Genomic DNA, 21,704 nt, shown 5'->3' with positions numbered 1-21,704 from the left:
TCCAATGTATATGCCGTTTAATTCAGGTAGAGTTTTGATAATTGAATCAAATATTGCACTTTTTCATAAATCACTTTGTATATCATTACATAAATTAATCTTAGTATGCCTTGGCCTTGGTACATATATGATTCTACAGTTCGTCTTCGGACGGCTCACAAAAAGGACGCAATTAAAAAGTATAATACGCCCACGGGCTTAAAAAATAACATTTTACAAAATGGCGATTCGTTAAGCCTTCGCTTAACTAACACGTGTTTATCATATTAGACGAAATTCTTCGTATACCGATAACCTATCAATTCACAAAACATCAACTAATTGAAGCTGAACTCGATTTTTTTAAAGATTTTTGGACTTTGTCTACGTATGATATATGGGCCTATACTAAATAGGAAGTGGACTAGTTGGAGGAGGAGTAAAGACGAAAAAATATGTTCCTATATGTATTCGCATTTTCAGTTTAATAAACGAGTTCAATTATAACAGTCTCTTCATTCATGGCAACACAAATATGATTGAAGATGAAATTTTTAACACAATGTCTGCCCGGAATCGCATTCTTATCCCTGTCACTCATCTAATATATTCCAGAACGTCCTTTGCTACAAAAAAAAAAAAAAAATGCTGAAACAAATCAAATTTTGTTCTCAATAAATTTACACGAATGATCGGCAATTACAGGAAGTTATTTTCAAATGCAAAGCCTTTATCACCGACAGGATTATATAAAGTCTAACAAATTAAACTTGATTCTAAATTTTGTTGAAGGCCCTAACCTCATTTATGAAATTATGTTTCTGTAATTTGGCATTACGGCGTCAAAGTCTCCCTGAAATACTACACAAAGGTCCCGGTAAATTTTTAGTATTTCGAAAGGCCTAACCAAAATGCCAAATTACATCTAAAGTGTTTGTGTCTTTTGACCAGCCATGTACACCAATATACGCTACCGTAACTGAGATCCGTGTTAGTCGTTTTTATACCCTTCACCACACTGTGGTACAGGGTATTATGTCTTTGTGCATATGTTAGTAACAGGGAAAAGGAAACGATATAGACACATGGTTCCTTTTAAGAATATGCATAAAATCACTTTCTGAGTCGATTTACGCATGACCGTCTGTCCGTCCGTCCATGTATTTTTGTGAACAAAGTACAGGTCGCATTTATGATTTGATTTTGATGTAATTTGGCATAGGTCATTTATTTAGCCCAAGAACGAAGCTGTATACATTTTGAAGACCTGTATACATTTTGAAGATCTCCATTTAATCGAAGTTCTTTGAAAGATCTTATATTTCCATAGAAGTCATTTGAAGATCTTCCGTATGCCGGAAACCTTTTGAAGGTTTTGTATTTATAGAGAAGACCTCATAAATGCATTTTACACATAGAGGACCTTTATGAAGGCTGTCGGTCTATAGAGAGGTCGATTTTTTGAAGGCCTTCTGTTAATAGAAGTATTCTTCAAGATATTTTGTCTATAAAGTGTTTTTAATGTATTCTATCTATAGAAGATCCGACAAAATGGCCTCTACGAGCATACATACAATATAATGTCCTTTATAGAAATTTTTGCATATCCATATTGAAAAAATGCCGTATTTTATCCTCGATCGTCATACACACTTCATTTTCTGTCTATAAAAGGGCATTTGTCTTCAAACCCTCATTGAAACTCTTAACCCTAATAGTGCTTTAATTATTTTTTTTTCGAATTGTGGGACGAAACTTTTAGCCTCTCTAGATTGTGGATCACTGAATTCAAAAATTTGATTTGTATCCTATTTTCTTATCAGGATAATCGACAGGATCAATTTTTGGGCTGTGGCCGTATGTTCACATTAACACTGCTCGGGTACAGGTTTTTTAGATGATTTATTGATCGTATTATGAGTGTGACCATATGGTCACGCTAGCACAACTCGGGTTAAGTATTCTACATATTGAAGAAATTTTGCGAGTTTTTGTCTATTAAAAATATCCATCTTCTACAGATAGAAGGCCTTCAAAAGGTTATCCACAGACAGAATAACCTGCACATGCCTACCATAGATGGAGGAGGAACTTCAGCAGGCCTTAGGCAGCTGGAGAACCCTATCAGAGGACTACTGACTAGATGACAGAAATATCACAGAGGTATTTCGTATAAATCGAACAAAAATAGTGTACTTTGTTTATATTTAACCAAAAATTTGGTCGATATTTTAAATATCTTTGAACTTTTACATAATGCTAATTTTCTCTTATATAACACATGTTTATATATGTATTGTCAATATGGCACAAAACTTTACATTTCTTCCTAACCATTGGTGCAAAATTTATAAAAATCGGTTAAGTAGTTGCTGAGTTATTTGCATTTGAATTCAACCATGTTGTGAATTATACTTACGGTTCGGTGCTGGGCGGCTATTACCCAAAAATGAAAAATCACACAAAAATGCATTTTTAAAAATCGGCAAAATTTCTTCTCTCATAATGGCTACTGTGTATGTGTGCAAAAAAACAATTAAAATGTGTGCGTAAAAACAATCATATATATATATATATATATTGGACTACATACATACTGTATTTGACCTAAAAGTATGCTACAGCTTTCTTCTCAAAACAGCAGCCAGAAAGAAAAATTGCCGTTTTTGAAACATGCATTTTTCTGTGGTTTTTCATTTTCAGGTAATAGGCGCCCAGCACTGAGCAGCAAGAATATTTTGGAACATCGTTTAATTCAAATGCTAATAACTCGGCGAATACTTAACCGATTTTTATAAATGTTTCACCAATGGTTAGAGGGAATTTTAAAGTTTTATTACATACTAAAACATTTACAAATATTAAGAAAAAAATATGGTCGAACGGAAAACATATGGGAGCTATATCTAAATCGATTTTTTTTTAAATCGTGCTCTTAAAACATCAAAACAAGGAGCAACTATCCAAATTCACACCCCTTATCGCACATCTATAAGAGGACCAACATATTCAGACATTTACACCACAACTTCTTAATATTCCTTCCAGATGAAAGAAACTCCAAAAATAATTAATTTTTGGTCTCAATAAAATCACAACGATAACGTTTATTGCACATCAAAAAAACATTTTTATGAAAAAAAAAACAAATCGTTGAACAATTATAGAAAAATAGAAACCAAAAACATTTAAACCGATTCCTGGGCTTGACGATATTCATAGACAGAACCACGTTCTAAAAACACAGATTTTTGCTGAGACGCATCATCACTCTTTGGTGCGGTTTCACATGATTTGGCACCATAACCACCACCTCCAGGAGTTTTCATGGCATAGATATCCTGCAAAAGAAAATAAATATCAATTAAAAATTCATTCCTTTTTGATACTCTTCTAAAACTTACCCCCGCATCCACATTAATGCATGTTTTGCCACCCAGCGAAATAACACGACCATCTGGCTTCAGCAACAAATTCAAACCTCTCTTGCCGGGTTCACCACCATTCATTCCATAAGGCTGTAAAGTACGACGTTCTGTCAGCACAGACAATGTAACCGGTTTGCGGAACAAAATATGTCTCTCCACTCCCTCACCGCCATGATAAAGACCCTTACCACCCGATTCATCGGTACGCAAACAGAATCTTTGCAATATCATGGGATAACGTAATTCCATAATTTCCGGATCGGTGATACGTGTATTAGTCATATGGGTATGGACACCACCGGCACCATGCCATTGGGGACCAGCTCCAGCACCACCGGCCACAGTTTCATAATAACCCCATTGTTCATCGCCAATGGTAATGTTGTTCATGCAACCCTGGGAGGCAGCACAGACACGGAATGCTTTCAGCACGGTATCTACAATACGTTGAGATGTTAAGACATTGCCGCCCACAACGGCAGCACCTTCGGAAGGATCCAAAATGGAATTTTTGGGTATAATAACACGAATGGGTGCTAGGCAGCCTTGATTCAGGGGGACATCATGGCCCACCATGCAGCGTAGACAATAAATCAAGGCCGAGAGAGTGATGGCTCGGGGAGCATTGCAATTACCCCATACCTCAGTACCGGAACCGGTGAAATCACACACTGCCGAACCCTGCTCGGAGTTGAGACTTACTTTCAATTTAATCGGCGAACCATTGTCCATAAATTCTTCAGCTTCCAAAATGTAACCTCCAGTGCGTTCATAGGTATTTTTGGCAATTTCTTTGAGCATATCGCGCACAGCAACTTCAGCATTTTGTTGTATATAGCCCATATAGGCCTGGACCACATTAAGGCCATAGGAATCAATTAATTCCGATACCAATTGTATACCCTTTTGATTGGCAGCAATTTGTGCTTTCAAATCGGAGATGTTATCCGACAAATTGCGGGTACCAGTAGCACCCTCTGCACCAGTGGGTGTGGTGAAACGTCTTACCACCTCCTCCTCTTGGAATGTACCATTTTCAACAATAAGGAATGATTTGAAGGAGGCACCTTCCTGGGCCAACGAAGTAGAATGGGGTGGCATAGAGCCGGGTGTTATGCCACCAATATCGGCATGATGACCGCGCGAGGCAACAAAGAACACGGGAGTGTCATGGCCTCTGAAAGAAGAAAAGGAATAAAATTAGCATTTTCCCCGAAAAGTTGGGTCTGTGGACTTACTTGTAGAACACTGGGGTTATGACGGTCAAATCTGGCAAATGGGAACCACCAGCCTGAGGATGATTGGACAAAATAACATCACCACTTTTCAGGGTCTTGCCGCGCACCCTCAACTGATATTGCACGGTTTCTTGCATGGCACCCAAATGAACGGGTATATGGGGAGCATTACTAACCAGTCCACCATCTGGGCCAAATAAGGCACATGAAAAATCTAGACGTTCCTTGATATTTGTCGATATGGAGGTGCGCTGTAGAACCCTAAAACGGAAATTTATGATTTAAAAGAAATCATTAGAAAATAAAGTTGATGGCATTCATACCTTCCCATCTGCTCGGCAATACTCATAAAACGATGTGAGAAAATACTCAGCTGGACAGCATCCAATTTCTCATCAACCTTGTTATCCTGTGAGGATTTAATATTCACCACTAGATCTCCAAATTTGGTAACCACAGCCTCACAATTGGGTTCCACCAAAATCGTCGATAATTGATCAATGATAATGGCCGGGCCACATATCTTATGTTTATAACGTAACTTTTGGGTCAAATAAATTGGTGCCTCCAGTGTGCCTTGATCAAAACTAACCATGGCAATTCCTTCATTGGGTGGCACTTCATTACCGGCCTCTTCAATTTCCAATTCTGGGGGTGTTTTATTTTTACCCAAACCCCTTACACGAATATCATCCACAACAATGCGACGATTTTGTAGAACAAACCCAAATTCTGTGCGATAACGATCAAGGAAGGTTTTTTCAAAACCACCCAACCACTCTGAGGTATCTGGCGATTGGGTACACATTAAGGCACAATCGGTTCCCTCGTAACGCAAGTGTAAGAAGGTTTCCAAGACAATATCCTCAAAACCTTGTTCTTTAAGGCTGGAGCGACACTTTTCCTTGAGATTTTCCAAACTTTTCTTTAGCAAAGCTTCATTGTTGGCCGAGAATTCCAAACCACTTGGCTCCTGCACCTCATTGACCACATCAGCCAAGGCCATGCCATAGGCCGATAGGATACCAGCATATTTGTGTATCAAAACTTTGGAGATGCCCAATTCTCGGGCAATGGCGCAAGCATGTTGACCACCAGCACCACCAAAACAACTCAGCACATGTTTGGAGGTATCCAAACCTCGAGCCTGGGTCAAGGCTCTAATGGGCCTACACATGGCCTCATTGGCCACACGTATGAAACCCAAGGCAATTTCCTCTAAGGACATTTGTTTGTTGCTACCCTGCTCCTTCAAGCTGCTATTGATTTCCTTTTGCAGCTCCTCAAACTTCACCTTGGAGGCTTCAAAATCTAATGGTTCATTTTCATTGGGACCAAAAATTTTCGGGAAATATTCCGGCTTTAAACGGCCCAAAATTAAATTGGCATCAGTCACAGTTAAGGGACCGCCTTTTTTATAACATGCCGGTCCCGGGTGGGCACCAGCACTCTCCGGGCCAACCACAAACAAACCGGAACGGAAGAATAAACGTGAACCACCACCAGCTGCCACAGTGTTAATATCCAATTGTGGTGCTTGAATGGTAATGCCAGCTGTTGTACTTTCAACAACATGTTCATAGGATCCAGCATAACGGGAAACATCTGTTGAGGTGCCACCCATATCAAAACCAATCAAAGGTAAATCAGTTTCACGGGAACCCGTAATACCGTAACCCACAACACCACCAGCTGGGCCGGAGAGAATGGCACGAGAAGCACGGAATTTATTGATTTGGGTTAAGCCACCATCGGATTGCATGAACAAGACCTCGACACCTTCCAGTTGTTTGTCGAATCCAGATTTGAAGCTGAAAAGAGAAATGGGTAGAATAAAATACATCATCAAGCTGAGATATTTTTTATGTATAGAAAAATTTCCAAAAATCTTCAGACACTCCAGGCAGCCTGACAATTTTTTTTGATATTTTTTATAGAAACCAATTCTGTCTGAATGGGGTATTTTATATTTTTCAAGGCTGGGGTATTTTCCCCTAAAAAAAAAATCGTTATCTCGTCTGTGGTATTATTTCCGTATATAAAAAATTAATCAGTCCAGCTGGAGCATTTTAAGGAATAGAAACCATTCCTAAGCCCAGCTGTTATATTTTTTCAATATAGAAACAAATCGACAGTCCTCTAGAGGTATTTTTTCTAGGAATTGAAAACGAATCTATTGTTCTAAATTCGCTTTCCATTCAATATCCTCTTCTATCTGGTCCTCAAACTCACCTATTCAAATACCGTTCTACATGAGGTGTCAAATAGGCCTCAGCGCAGGTGGTATAACCTCTGGGTACTAATCTAAACATTGGCATGGCCTGATGAGACAACGTGATATATTCAAAACCCAAATCCTTGGCAATGCTGCCAATTTTCAACTCATGTTCGGGACAGGAATAATTGTGGGCCAATACCACAGCCACTGAAGTGATGCCTTCCTTTTTGACCTTCTCCAATGCTGAACGCACAGCCACCTCATCAACGGGGGTCATCTCTAAATACCGCGAATCGCCAGCACCTGGTAAGACACGCCAGGATTCTTCTACGAAAATAAAAGAAAAAATAGAAAAATGTAGCGTCTCCAAGATATTTTTTTCTATATTTTACTTACTTCCTTTCAATTGACACTTCTCATCGGACATAACCGGGACAATACGACAATCTACTTCCACCACAGTTTTATATAAATTGGAGGGTTTCTTGATATCCAACTCAAAGATTTTAGGTCTTGCCTGATTTCCTATGTAGAGGAGATCACGGAAACCCTTGTTAACCACCAAGGCCACTGGGTCTCCTTTACGTTCCAGTAAAGCATTGGTGGCCACTGTTGTACCCATACGCACCCAGCCAATGCGTGAGGTATCCACCAAACCTTCTGGGGTTAAATCGACACCGGTTTCCTGCAAAGAAAAATTAAGAGAAAAGAGATGGATTAGATTGGAATGGGATTAAATTAGAAATATATAACGTTGCTCAGTAAGGAGGACGATGTCTGAGCAGATGGGAAGTTATTAAGAGGATAAAATGTAAAAGAAAAATATTGATCCTGACACAGGAAGTTCTTATCTGCCAGATTTTACAGTCATAGCCTCAGTGTTCTGCAAGTAAGTCACAGAGGCAATTTACTATCTCAAAGCACAAATTGCTGCCAATCGAAAGGTTATACAATTGGTATCCGAATTAATTGATTCTCATGGCCATAATGTGGTCCAGGCCTATATGGGTTATATACAACAAAATGCTAAAATTGCTGTACGCCATATATTAAAAAAAAATAGAAAAAAATACCTACGAAACACTCTGGAGATTTCAATTTGGGAAACTAACGATTTTTGGATAATGATTTTCCGATTAAATTTAAAGTTAACCTGAGGTTGTTGTTGTTGTAGCAGCTTGTACTGATGTGTATTTCTTCTTATTCTCCTTAATCTGCTTCTGCTTCTACCTCCAAGCTCAGGAAGGCTGCGACCTGTATCGGTCGAGTCCAAAGAGAAGATGGGGTTAAGTGAGTGGGTTTGGCTGGGTCGTTGAATAGGTGTAGCGGGTCATGTGGTCCATTACTACATACCGGGCAGATGTTGTCGACCTATCCATCAATTCCTGCCCAATATGAATTGAGGTGGCTACACCATCCAGATCTTAGTTGTGCCACGACCACTCTGGTTTGTCGAGGTAGCTGTTGCTCTTCTGCAGCTATCGTAGGCGGGTGATCTCCGAGGATGGTATTCACACGATATTCTCGAATTGCTTCGTCAACTGCATTCGTGTGAATTCGATTCAATCCTGCTTGATAGGTCTGTTGATCTAGGGGCTCCTTTTTGTACCTTTGGACCTCTCTCTCTCTCTCTCCAGATCATGGAGATCCTTCCAACCATTACCATTAGGTAATGGTTTGGATGACTACTCCTATAAAACCCAAGCAACATCTTGTTGTGTTGACGCACAGGAAGGATCTTCATATCCTCATGTAAGTACTGAGGTTTTCGGGTTTGATTTATTGTCTGCGATGCATGGTGGACAGTGGTGTGCCCTGGAATCAAGAGTGCTTGGTTTGGTTTTTATTATAACCAAAAGATTAATTTTTAATAATAGGGAGATTGATGCCGCATGTCTTAACTTCTTAAAGTATATGTTAATGGCTCTTTCCACAAAATTCAGAAGTTCTGACATTAAAGTGTCCAGATCATAAAAATCTTCACAGAGTTTGTTTGTTTTTATAACAGACCTACTGTTATTTAAAAAAAAATGTCGTATCTCAGGTGACAACATTAAACCCCGTAGGTCTTGCTTCGGATGTTTTTTTCGTATACGCTGGCTTCCGATGATTTATTGCAGTTTTTTTGTTTGGTGGTTGTATCAAATGTCTGAGTCTTGAAAAACCCATAATGATTTGACACTTTGCTTATCTCCCTGTATGTATATTTATCTTAATAATATCTGGCAAAACACAACAGCTAAAAAGGTAGGAGGAATATTAATACAATATAATCTAAAATATGTTCAAAATAATTCATGTTACCTTGTACCAAAAATTATTCGGGAAATTACATGAAAAAAAAAAAAAATTCACCGATTTGTTTGGCTAACTAATCGCTGTAATAATAACTATTTTGAGGTACTCAATCACATACTGATTTCAAATTCAAACTTCAAGGTCACAAATGGAGCTAGCATAACAATAATGGACCTGTCTATCAAGAAGTGGAAACTAAAATGGGGATTTACTAAAAAAAATTAAATAAATGGCATTACAAACATACACTAATTTTTCACACTCATTCCTCCTTGCCGATATGAGAAACTGTTTCTATATTTCCTATTGCATATCTATTGATTGATTCCCACATAATTATATGTTCCGCAAATATAACACCTTCTCTAATCCCCAAGTAGTCCATCAATTGTCAAAATTTATGACCACTTCTTAGCTCATCTTCTAATTTTTGTCACACCCGACTCCAAAGTTCAGATATCATCCCACTGTCTACAAACACACTTGTACCACTAAACCCATCATATTTCTTTTAAATCCACAAACAAAACTCATTAAAAAATTCAAGGTCAAACAAAAAACTGCATGCATGCACTCACCTCTTTTAAAATTCTCCTTATACATTCACGGGGTGCATCACTATAACGTGCCGGATCCTCAGACAATAATTTCAGGGTACGTACCCGTCCATCGGGACATAGGCACATAACATCGGTAAAAGTACCGCCACGATCAATGGCAAAACAATATTTACCGCCCGACGCACTGGAACCTGTTGCTGCTGATGACATTTCTTTTAAGCTGCACAACGTATTCTACTAAACTGGACGGCTGTGGACGACTAACTGTGCGATGTATAGCCTCTTAATTAGAATATAAACGGAATTTTCTTGACTTTTTTTTATTTTATTAATGAACAAAAAGATAAAAACAATTAAAATAATTCTGGTTGTCTGATAGGAGTAACAAAACTGATAAGAGAGCGAGAGAGGAAAACAACTGTGAGGCGGCAGAGATAAGAACAGCTGTTATTTGTTGTCAGAGGCAGGCTTATTTGATTCATTCACTGTGAAATGATAGCATGCCAGTTAAAAGTTGACGCCGTTCAATTGTATTTGTTGACGGCGGGGAGGAATAGTTTGAAATGTGGTTTCTTTAAAGAATTTAATATATTTAAACAATTAATTTAAATAAAAATGGTATAATTTTGAAAAATATGGATATTACACACTATTATGATGTTATTTTTAGGATCAGAATTTAATATATACGAGCAGTTTTTAATGAGAACAAGTTCAAGACCATCAAATTGATCTTTTTAATTTTTTAGGGATTTTTTAAAGGGTTTAAAACACAAATTCTCAAATTAAACTTCAGGAGTTTTTATTATACTATTAATGAATACTTTCAAGAGGTTAACATTTCGAATTTTTAATGAAACAGATTTTTTTTGGATTAACCTCCTCTATGAGGATTTATATAAATATAATGGAACAATTTAGATCTACTGGATGTAATAAATCCGATACACTATAAAATAAAGCTTTTTTTTAAATGTGTTCAATAATTATTTAATTATTACAAAAAAATGCTATTTGATGCTGATTCTAGATTGGATTTTGCAATACTTATTCTGAATTTTTAAAAGTTGGTTTCTTTAGGGTATTTTCAGTACCTTCATACTTTTTAATTGTGGGGTGTTTAAGGTTTGAAAAGGTTTCAAGATTTTTGAATCGACTGCCACTTAGTACTTCTGGTGTTCAGAGTGTTTTATAAATCACATTGGAAACTATTGGCGGTACAGCTTAAATTTTTGACTTATATAACGACCAACACTTGTTTACCATGCTTTCCCACATCAGTCGTGGGATTGGAAACTTCTGGGTGGGTATAAAAAATCGGTTTGAAAGAACTGTAATTTATTTATTCGAAATTATTTTTTGGAGTAGTTCTCAATTTTTCTACATAATGAAATCGGCCTTAATGGCTTCAAATTGCATTTTTTTGGAATAAAATAAATAAATTCTTGAAGCCTCCCCAAAAATTAATCATTTTTTTTTTTCATTTTCAATCTTTATTTTATGTCCTATATTATTTTTATTTATATTTACAACTAATTTAAACAAATAGCTATAACAAAATTTGAAAAAATCGATTCCCCCCTCAACTCAACACCGCACTGCTTTCCTGTGGCCTTGGTTCCTCCATACGTTTAACATATTTCAGCAATCTCACTATCGTCGATGGTGTTACACCTTGTATACGACTGGCAGCAGCTATAGTTTGTGGTTGTATCATGGTCAGCTTTTGTCGCTCCTCATTGGAAAGGCTTAAACTTTTGGCAAAATAATCAATATCTTTGGGTATAACAAGGCTTTCTTCCCTTCGCACCTCTTCGACATCTTTAAATTGTTCTTCAACAAAATGTGAATATAAGGCCTCGATTTTAATTCTTTCACCCAGCAACCTGTGATCCTTTAAATGGCCCAATTCTTCTGGCATAAGTTTTATTAATTTATCCAAGGTAACATTGTCGGCCGGTATACCCAACATATCAAAGGCTGTCTTTTCCACAGATGTTTTTGATTTTACCCCACCCAAAGCCTCACGCCAATAGTTGGTGTGTTTCTTAATGCTCCTCAGTAACTCCTTGGCATTATCCAATTCCGTTTTGGTTTTTTGGAAGTGGTCATACTGCTCTTTGGTAACCAAACCAAATTGGTAACCCTTTTCCGTTAATCGTATATCTGCATTATCCGGTCGCAAAGTCAAACGGAATTCGGCACGACTGGTAAACATGCGATATGGTTCATTGGTACCCAAACTGGTGAGATCATCAATCAGTACACCAATATAACCCTCCGTACGACTAATGGCAAGTTGTTCTGCCTCGGAATTTTCATGCGAACGTACCGTCTTGGCCGCTGCATTGGCTCCAGCAATTATACCCTGCGCCGCAGCCTCCTCATATCCGGTGGTACCATTAATCTGTCCAGCAAAGTAAAGATTTTTAACTCGCTTCGTTTCCAAACTGGGATAAAGTTCCCGGGGATCAATGAAATCATATTCCACACCATAACCCGGCTGCACAACCTTGGCATTTTCCAAACCCTCTATACTATGGACCAATGCAATTTGCTGTTCATAGGGTAGGGTACATGACAAGCCTTGGGGATAAATTAAATCACTATCAAAGCCCTCCGGTTCCAACCAAACCTGATGTTGCTTTTCACCAAACCGCAAAACTTTCGATTCTATGGAAGGACAATAACGTGGTCCCGTTATTTCTTCGGTAACATGACGATTTACATGTAAATTATCCTTGACAATTTTATTTACATTCAGTGTGGTGTAGGTCAAGTAACAGGGTAGCTGATCGGAGGCCTTTATCCATACCTCATCGTTCATAAAGGAGAATGGTGTGGGAGGATCATCCCCTAAATGTTTGACTAAACGTTTATAGTCAATGCTATCCTTGGCCAGGCGTGGAGGGGTTCCTGTCTTCAGTCTGCCCATTGAAAATCCCAGATTTTCAATACTTTGACCCAATGCCATAGCGGGAGCATCACCCATCCTCCCGGCGGGTCTTACCTCCAAACCAAAATTAATGTGCGCCCTTAAAAAGGTACCCGTGGTCAAGACAACAGCATTACTCCTTAGCACCTGGCCATTTTGTAAAATCACACCTTTACACTGCCGCGCCTTGCCATCATCTACCGGCTCTATTAGCAAATCATCCACCGCAGCACATTGCACATCCAAATTGGCCATATGGAACAACTCCTCCTGTATTGCTTTCTTATAGAGTTTACGATCAATTTGTGCCCTTGGACCCCATACAGCTGGCCCACGCCGGCGATTTAAGATTTTATATTGCACTCCCGATTTATCACACATCCGACCACAGACACCACCCAAAGCATCAATTTCACGCATTAGATGGCCTTTTCCAATGCCTCCGAATGAGGGATTGCAGGACATTTCACCCACCGTTTCCTTTTTGTGGGTCACTAAGGCTGTTCGTGCTCCCATACGAGCAGCAGCCGCTGCTGCTTCACAACCAGCATGACCACCTCCAATTATCAGGACATCATAGACATCGGATGGTTGTTGCTGCACTGTGTGTATCAGACGAGGTGATAGAAGTGTTCGGCTCAAATATTTTAATTGAATTTTATTTATTCGAAACATCGGATGAAATTAAATAACTAATGGAATCTGGTTGGGTGGCTGGTGGTAAGGTTGACGATTCAAAAACAACAAAACATAACAACGAACAGCTGTTAGCAGTGTTGCCACGGCGTTGACATTCACTCACAGTAAATGACAACATAAACGGCGACGCAAAGCGTGTGCCAATGGACTTTCAATACATTGTCATGACAGATAATTGAAATTAAATAAATAAAACACATATTTACACAAAAAAATATTTTAATTTAATAAAACCACCATTTGAAAAAATGTAATCAGTCGGAAGCTAACCTGCCAAAGCAGCAATTTTGACAGCAATCGGACACAAATACAGAGGTGTATTTTTTGATAACTTGACCTTTCCAACGTATTCTTGGCCTTCCCCTTCTGCATGAATCATCAGCTGGTTCGCTTTTATATGCCTTCTGGGCTGGGGCATCTTCATTCATTCTCACAACATGACCTAGCCAGCGTAGTCGCTGCAGCTCAATACGTCTAACAATGTCGATGTCCGAGAATAGCTGGTACAATTGATGGTTCATTCAACGGCGATATTCACCGTCAATGCAGATTGGCCCATAGATCTTTCGGAGATTTTTTCTCTCAAACATTCCAATAGCTGCCTCATCTGTTTGCGTAAGTACCCATGCTTCAGATCCGTATAACAGCACGGGTAGTATCAGCGCCTTGTAATGTGTGAGTTTGGTCTAGCGGGAGGTGGCCTTACATTTGAGTTGTTTGCTCAGACCATAGTAGCATCGGTTGGCCATCACTATCCTTCTCCGAATTTCAAAACTGATGTCATTCGTTTATGGCGGTACCAAGGTATATAAAATCTTTGACTACCTCGAAGCGGTAGACGTCTTGTACGTTGATACCATCAGCTTGGTCTTCTCGCCATTTACTTCCAGACCCACTTTGGCAGATCACTATACTTCTCCTAATTTCAAAACTGATGTCATTCGTTTTGTTTATGGCGGTACCAAGATATATGAACTCTTTGACTACCTCGAAGCTGTAGTTCTCAAGTTCCACAGTTGGTCCGAGTCGAGGCGAGTAACATGTGTTGTTTGGTGTACAGAGAGCCATTTCTGTTCGCCTTTGCCTCTCGTATGACCTTTTCCAGCAGGATGTTAAAAAGGTCACACGACAAACTACCACCTTGTCTGAATCCTCGTTCGGTATTAAAGAGCTCCGAAAGGTCCTAACCGACTTTAACTGCTGATATTGTGCCTGTTAAAGTTATCCTGCATAGCCGAATTAATTTTGCAGGAATGCCAAACGCAGACATGGCTTTATACACCTCTGAACGGATAGGTCTGACGAATGCGGCTTTATAGTCGACGATGTGGTTTTCGTGTGTTTTTTCCAGGATTGGGCGCAGAGTGAAAATCTGGTCAATGGTGGATTTGTCAGGTCTGAAGTGGAAATCTTGTCAATGGTGAATTTGCCAAGTCTGAAGCCGTATTGGCATGGTCCAATAATGTCATTGACCATTGGCTTTAGTTGTTCACACAGCACACTGGATAGCACTTTATATGCGATGGGAAGGAGACTTATTCCTCTATAGTTGTCACATATCGGCACAGGATGCTGAGGTTTAAATCAGTGGGCATGCATTTTTCTAGCCAAATTGTACTAATCAGCTGATGCATGCTCCTGACCAGCATCTGACCACCTATCTAGAATAGTTCGGCATGTAACCCATCGGCACCTGCTGCTTTATTATTCTTCAGCCAATTAATTGCTATTCTGACCTCATCTTGGCTAGGTGGCATACATTCTATACCGTCATCTATTATTGGTTCTGGGGTATCCTCTTCACCGCTACTATTTGATACCAGAAATTTTTCACAGTGCTCCTTCCAGATTCTCAGCACACTGTCTGTATCTGTCACCAGGTTTCCTTCTTTATATCTACAGGAGGATGTGCCTGCACCAAGACCTTCCGTTTGGTGTTTTACCCGTTAGTAGAATTTTCGGACTTCATTCTGACTCCTGTACATCTCGATTTGCTCACGCTCAGGTTTTTCTTCTTTCTGAAAATATGTTTCTCCTCTCTCCATTTCTCCCGATAGTTCTCCATCGCATCACGTGTTGCTACTGTCCGCAGGGTTGCCCTATACGCTGCGTTTTTCATATCAGTAGCATTACGACACTCCTGATCGTACCATGGGTTTCTTGATCGTGGTCTTTGGTACACAAGTGTTGTTTTTGCTGCAGTTTGTAGGGAGTGGGCAATTCTTTGCCATTGTGCTTCTATACTATTATCGGGACAAGAAGACCTTTCTTCAAGCAGATGGGTAAGTTGAGCGGAGTAGGGCTCGGCTACCTGTTGTATTTGCAGCTTTTCGACTTCCGTGTTATAGTAGATTGCACTTTTGTTGCTACATTAAGACGGGTGCATACCTTGGCTGCCACAAGGTAATTGTCCGAGTCGATACTTGCTCCCCGGATCGATCGAACGTCTAAAACACTGGATGAATGCCTTTCGTCTATCACAACATGATCGATTTGATTTCTCGTTCTTCGGCCGGGAGAAATCCAAGTGGCCTTGTGTATATCGAGATGCTCTGGAATCTGGTGCTGCTAACTACCATGTTTTTTGCTGCCGCGAAGTCAATCAACCTCAACAGCCGTTGTCGGATGTTTCTTCGTGGATGCTGTATTTTCCGACGGTGGGGCCAAAGATATTTTCCCTTCCGATTTTTGCATTAAAATCTGCTGGAAGAATTTTTATTGTCATGGCCAGGGCAATGATCATATGCTGTTTCTAGGCGCTCGCAAAATATGTCTTTGGTCTGTTCATCTTTATCTTCGGGTGGAGCATGGGCCCAAATGAGACTGATGTAGAAGTACTTCGCTTTTATACGGATTATAGCAATTCGCTCATCTTCTGGAGTGAATCTGGAGACGAGGTCTTTTATTCTCCTGTTAACCATAAATCCGCAGCCAAATTCATGTCTCGTTTCATGGCAGCTATAATACAGCGCGTAATCGTCGGATTTATTTACGCCTGTGCCTTTCCGAAGCATTTCCTGTAAGGCAATAATATCGGCTTTGTACTTCTTGAGTACATCCGCCAAAGCGAACACTGGCGGATGTACTGTACAACGTGCGCACATTCCATTTGCAGATTTACAGATCGTGGTCCTTGATACGTTTGCGGGAGTCGTCAACATAAGGGGGTTTTCTTTTTCTTTGCTTTTTCATAGTAGGTTGGGTGTTCCGAGAGTGGGCAACTAACCCGACGCCTCAACTCATCTGTTTATAGTTCTTATAGGTGAACTCGCGGCACATATTATCTGACTATTTTATCGGGTGATGAAAATAGCTCCCCAGGTGGCACCGCGGCCTCTCCCTTTGCCGGAATAGTCTTCAAGGCAGCCTTACATATTTCCCCTGGTAGCCAATTCTGATTTTCCTAAAATAAAATCCGTTGGAAAAAGTCAGGTTAATTTTAAATAATTTCTTTAGTCCCCTGCTTACCTTGCTTTTAGCTGGCCGAACATGTCTGATCGACGGCGAGTTACGATATTTCCGCGGCACAACAAATTTGAAAATTGGCCGAAGAATAGAGAAGTAGACAATCTCGGCAACGGAAATGAAACTGAAACCCATAAATAGGCCCAAAATGCCACCGGTATTGGCTGGAAATTTAAAAAAGCAAAATTTTTCAAACGAGGAGTCATGGACCTGCAATATTTTTTGGACTTACACAAAAATTCCGTAAACCCAATATAGACATTTTTCAATTCCGCATGTACCACCGATTCACGATAGTAGAAATGCAGCACGGCAATATTCTTTTGGACCTCCTCCTTGGGCATGGACGCCAATATTTCACTTTGTATCGTATAATTATGCATAGCAAGGGGTGAGCTAAAGGCATCCGGCACAAATTTCAAATCAAAACAGGTTGTCTCACAGCGAGCCGTGCAGTCATCATCAGTGACCCTGGAATATTCCACCCTGGCCTTGTCCGCACAAAACATCCGACTGACATTACAAAAGGTGGCATTATCATAGATAACCGGCAGATAGAAGGGTATACAACCACACCGTTCGATTAGGAACGCCGAGAGGCATACATGTTCACAATGGGCCTTTGTGTAGTAACGATAGAAAACGAGCGATTCTTCATTGAGGAAAACACAACGACGTCGTTTGCGATTTATCGAACGTATGGCCGGGGATGATTGGCTAATTTGGGCATCAATACGAAAATTGGTTGTGGCGCCCAAGGGTACAATAACGCCTGATTCACCGACCAGCGGTCTATCAATGGGTGTGGCAAGATTTACTTTGAACCCGGCACTGTTGCTCGTCGAGCAGTAGTATTCATCAACTTCGGCATTTAGGATGACCGAAATGCCCATGGAGATGCCGGTACCTAGGGGAGGGGTGATGAGGGTGGGTTAGAAAAAAAAATTGGTTTCCTGGCTGCGTGGGAATTTACCTAACGTTGGCCGTGGATAATATTTAGGGGGTAAATTTGCCTGATAACCCATTTCAGGATTCCAATCAACCGGTACAACGTCAGCAGCAGTTTTAAGGCCATCCAGTGTGCGATAGCTGGAATATTAAAAAAAATTACATATAATAAATTTTTTTTCAAGGCCTGGTTTTTTTAAAAATATTTTTTCAAAATCTGTTCTTTGTTGTGAATTTTTTGTACCTACTTCTTTATATAATTCAATTTGGGATGCAATGTGTTGAAGGCGCAGCAGAGACCCTCATCCGTTACAACTTCACGAAACAGCTCACTGCAATTGTAGGCCACGGAACCGATAAAACAGGCAACCATCATACGAGAGCAGGGTTGGGAATGCTGAAATCTTGAGATTAATTTCAATACTACATTTCCATGAACTACCCAATACTTACCGCAATAATAAAATCCAAAGGATCCAAATCATTATTTTTAAATTCTCGCGAATTTTCCCTTTTACTATCATAGGCTATTTCGGAATAGCATAAATATTGTAGAAGTGCATGTTCCTTGGAGCCTCTGAAAAAAAGAAAAGAACATTTTTAATATAATTGTCGCTTCCTTTTTAATAGGGGTACACAAAGTCCCTTACTTGCTGTAATTAGCCACCTTGGAATACACGGCCTGATTCATGTTACACAAAACCATGGCGGGTAAGGGTAGCTTCACTATCGGTGTCGGATGTGGACTTATACCAATTATCACCGGGGTACTATCCCATTTGGCATAGATGTTGGCCACCAGGTGTACCACCATAATGAAGCAAAACACAAAGGCGGTAAGGAAAAATGATCTGGGGCAAAAAAATCAAAAAACCTCTTCGAATTTTCGTAATTTTTCACCACTTACTTTTCCCACTTTGTCAGCGAACTATCCACCAAATATTTCAAACCATGCAGGGTGGTCTCTTGTAGGTATTTCTTCAAATTCCCCAGACAATAGATTTCCAATTCTTTTCTCCTCTTCATTTGTCTTCGCTGAATTGGATGGGCCATGTTTTGTAGGTTCGATGGTTCAGTGGTAACTGAACCCAATCCATTTAAATGAAAAATAAATCGTTTATTTTGGGGAGTGGGGAATTTCCTGGTTTAATGACAGGAGTTAATGGCCCTTCAGTCATTTGTTACGTTAATGACAATTTTCGATTAAATTGAGCAGTTTAATTATATATACATATATAGGTTATACCCTGAAAACATATTTTTAAACACCCAAGCCTAAGATTATGCCCAAAAAAAAAAAAAAAACACTTTTTAAAAAATACAAACCTCAAAAGGAAACTACAGCAAAGAAGAATGTGGTGACGGCGAGACATTTAGCCAGTGAAGCTTCGATTCTGAGCATAACGGCTGCAGATGATAGAAGATAAGCTAGGCAGAGCCTCGGCACCGACCGAAATTCAGTTGGAGATAAGCAATTTAATAACGAATATGGCTATCGATGAAATAGATACGACTGTGGTACAGTCCCTATATGACTTTATAGAACAGTTGATTAAGGAAGCACCCTATGAAGTGAAAGACGTTCCGGTGGATGAAGGCATTGGAGAAGAAATCCAATATGACAGGAGGTTTTAGGCCAGCCCAAGAACAAATGGGCAGCCTTACAAAGAGCATTGGAGGAGAAAGGCCGTGACATGGCGGAGTTGCGGGCAAGGAATAAAGAGTTAGAAATTGCTCTAAAAAGATCGGAAGATGCCAATGGTTGCCTTAAAGAAAAGGCGCAGGCAAGATATAGAGAGGCTAGGCTAGATATATGCATCGAATTGGACTATCAAGTTTGCAAGCTTAAACGTGAATAGGTGACGGCTGCAGAGAAAGCCAAGGCAGCAGTAAAATCATGGGAAGAAGAGAAAAGGAATCTTTTGAAAGAACTGGATCTTTCGGAGAAGATCAACAGAGGCCGAAGGAGACAAGCTGGCCAAGCAAGTGGTCGCCAATGCTGCAGACATTATGGCAGCGAACCACAGCGCGAAATCCATTGGAGAAAGGCCGTGCCGTGGCGGAGTTACGGGCAAAAAATAAAGAGCTAGAAGTTGCTCTAAAAAGATCGGAAGACGTCAATGGTTGCCTTAAAGAAAAGGCGCAGGCAAGATATAGAGAGGCTAGAGATATATGCATCGATTTGGACTATCAAGTTCGCAAGCTTAAACATGAATTGGTGGCGGCTGCAGAGAAAGCCCAGGCACAGAAAAATCATGGGAAGAAGAGAAAAGGAATCTTTTGAAAGAACTGGATCTTTCGGAGAAGAATCGTCTAACCTAACCTAACATTGTAAAATAAGTTAAAATGAAATACAGTAAACCCGCTTAATTACCTCAGTGAAAATCAACCTCAGTGAAAATCGATCAACAGAGCCCGAACGAGACAAGCTAGCCAATCAAGTGGTCGCCAATGCCGCAGACATTATGGCAGCGAACCACACCGCGAAATCCTGTGGAGTGCAGATAAAGAAGCTGTATGAAGAATAGGCTCTTTCGGAGAAGAACCGTCAAACAGCAGGGGCAGAACGTGATCAGTTGGCCAAACGAATGTTTGCCAATGACAATAAGCGAACAAGGAACAGTTAATGAAAGATGTGGCCGGTATGAAGCTGAAGAAGAGGATTGCCGATTGTCCAGCCTTAAAGATGGAGCGAGAGGCCAAAAAAGCGCAGAAGCTGATGAAGAAGAAGAGCCCATCTTCCAAAACGATAGCCATATCAAACGAAGTTAAGTATCTGGGAGTAATTCTAGACAAGAAACTTAAATGAAAAGACCACATACAGCAAAGGGCTGACAAGGCCCAAAGATGCTGGTATTTCTGTTGAAGAATCGTTGGCTCTAAATGGGGTTTCAATCCAAAGATGATACACTGGATCTATATAGGAGCGTTATTAGACCAATTCGATTGTCTGGTGGGCATCAATGGATAAAAAATGTAACGTAAAAACTTTGCAGAAAGTTCAAAGAACTTGTTGCCTAGGAATATGTGGAGCAATGCGTACAACACCAACTAGGGCTTTGAAGACAATATTATATATACATCCAAATAAAATATGAAGCGGCGGTTGCAGCTTTAAGGCTTAAAGCAATGGACGAGTGGATAGACACCGGACACAACACACCGCACAAAAACATTTTACAGGCAACTACTGAGTCGACATTCAATAACTTTGATTCAGCCCTTATACCTGAAAGGAGAGTAGTGACACGGTGGGAAACTATAATACCAGATAGAGAACAATGGAATAGCGGAACACTAGTTCAGATGCCGCCTAGTTACTGTTGCTACACAGATCGCTCTCGTCTAGGAGGAAAAACTGGACTTGGACTTTTTATCGAAGAACCGGGTACCGAAATTTCTCTTCGTCTTACAGATCAGAGCACGATCTTACAGGCGGAGGTTCAAGCTATAACAGAGTGCCTTAACTGGTTAATTTCAAACCAAGGACAAAATACAATAAATATTATTATGGACAGCAAACAAGCTAGAAAGGCAATATCTTCCAAAACTGTACTGGAATGTATAAATATCATTAATGATTTCTCACAAGAAGTACCTGTACGAATTATATGGGTACCGGGTCACCAAGGAATCATAGGCAACGAGATAACAAATCAACTAGCCCGGAGTGCCACTGCACTACCCACAATAGAGGTGTATACCGCCAAACACTTTAGCGAAACACGCCAAGAAATAAGGGAATGGGTACATGAGGCTCTCAAAACGCTTTGGGACAATGAGGGGACAGGAAAAATCACCAAAATCTTATGGGGCGACCCAAGTGAAGACAAAACTAAGCAAATCCTTACGCTAAACAAAAAAGAAATAAGCCAGCTGACGGGTATTCTGACGGGACACCTCGGCCTGAAGGCACATCTACTCAAGATTGGATGC

The 21,704-nt window shown here is 40.0% G+C and overlaps 2 protein-coding genes across 2 annotated transcripts; both read right to left on the bottom strand.

Moving 5' to 3' along the window:
- Window positions 1-3,166: 3,166 nt before the first annotated feature.
- LOC133322658 (5-oxoprolinase) lies at window positions 3,167-9,931 on the bottom strand. The gene is made up of 7 exons (XM_061531626.1): window positions 9,740-9,931; window positions 7,260-7,548; window positions 6,878-7,190; window positions 4,969-6,456; window positions 4,646-4,906; window positions 3,384-4,584; window positions 3,167-3,320 (listed from the first exon to the last, which is right to left on the bottom strand). Exons 1-7 carry the CDS (start codon window positions 9,929-9,931, stop codon window positions 3,168-3,170), a joined length of 3,897 nt encoding a protein of 1,298 aa, XP_061387610.1. The 3' UTR covers window position 3,167.
- A 1,372-nt stretch (window positions 9,932-11,303) lies between these two features.
- On the bottom strand, window positions 11,304-18,821 carry LOC133322649 (protein MTO1 homolog, mitochondrial). The gene is made up of 7 exons (XM_061531615.1): window positions 18,676-18,821; window positions 18,419-18,619; window positions 18,222-18,345; window positions 18,017-18,165; window positions 17,794-17,909; window positions 17,053-17,727; window positions 11,304-13,258 (listed from the first exon to the last, which is right to left on the bottom strand). The coding sequence occupies exons 1-7, from the start codon at window positions 18,819-18,821 to the stop codon at window positions 11,304-11,306; spliced, it is 3,366 nt and encodes a 1,121-aa protein (XP_061387599.1).
- Between the last annotated feature and the right edge of the window lie 2,883 nt (window positions 18,822-21,704).

This window comes from Musca vetustissima, unplaced genomic scaffold (genome assembly GCF_032173495.1).
Source record: "Musca vetustissima isolate MV318-11 ecotype Yass unplaced genomic scaffold, APGP_CSIRO_Mvet_v1 utg60551, whole genome shotgun sequence".
Lineage (NCBI taxonomy): Eukaryota > Metazoa > Arthropoda > Insecta > Diptera > Muscidae > Musca > Musca vetustissima.
Note: the sequence above shows the minus strand (reverse complement) of the source record. Positions and strands in the feature narration are given on the sequence as shown.

Coding starts and splice junctions, on each gene's coding strand:
- LOC133322658 (XM_061531626.1), bottom strand. CDS start 9,931: ATGTCATCAGCAGCAACAGGTTCCAGTGCGTCGGGCGGTAAATATTGT. Junction 4,585..4,645: donor ATAACCCCAGTGTTCTACAA/GTAAGTCCACAG, acceptor TTCTTCTTTCAG/AGGCCATGACACTCCCGTGT. Junction 3,321..3,383: donor GCATTAATGTGGATGCGGGG/GTAAGTTTTAGA, acceptor TTTCTTTTGCAG/GATATCTATGCCATGAAAAC.
- LOC133322649 (XM_061531615.1), bottom strand. CDS start 18,821: ATGGCCCATCCAATTCAGCGAAGACAAATGAAGAGGAGAAAAGAATTG. Junction 18,620..18,675: donor TCGCTGACAAAGTGGGAAAA/GTAAGTGGTGAA, acceptor TTTTTGCCCCAG/ATCATTTTTCCTTACCGCCT. Junction 18,166..18,221: donor CTTTGGATTTTATTATTGCG/GTAAGTATTGGG, acceptor TCAAGATTTCAG/CATTCCCAACCCTGCTCTCG.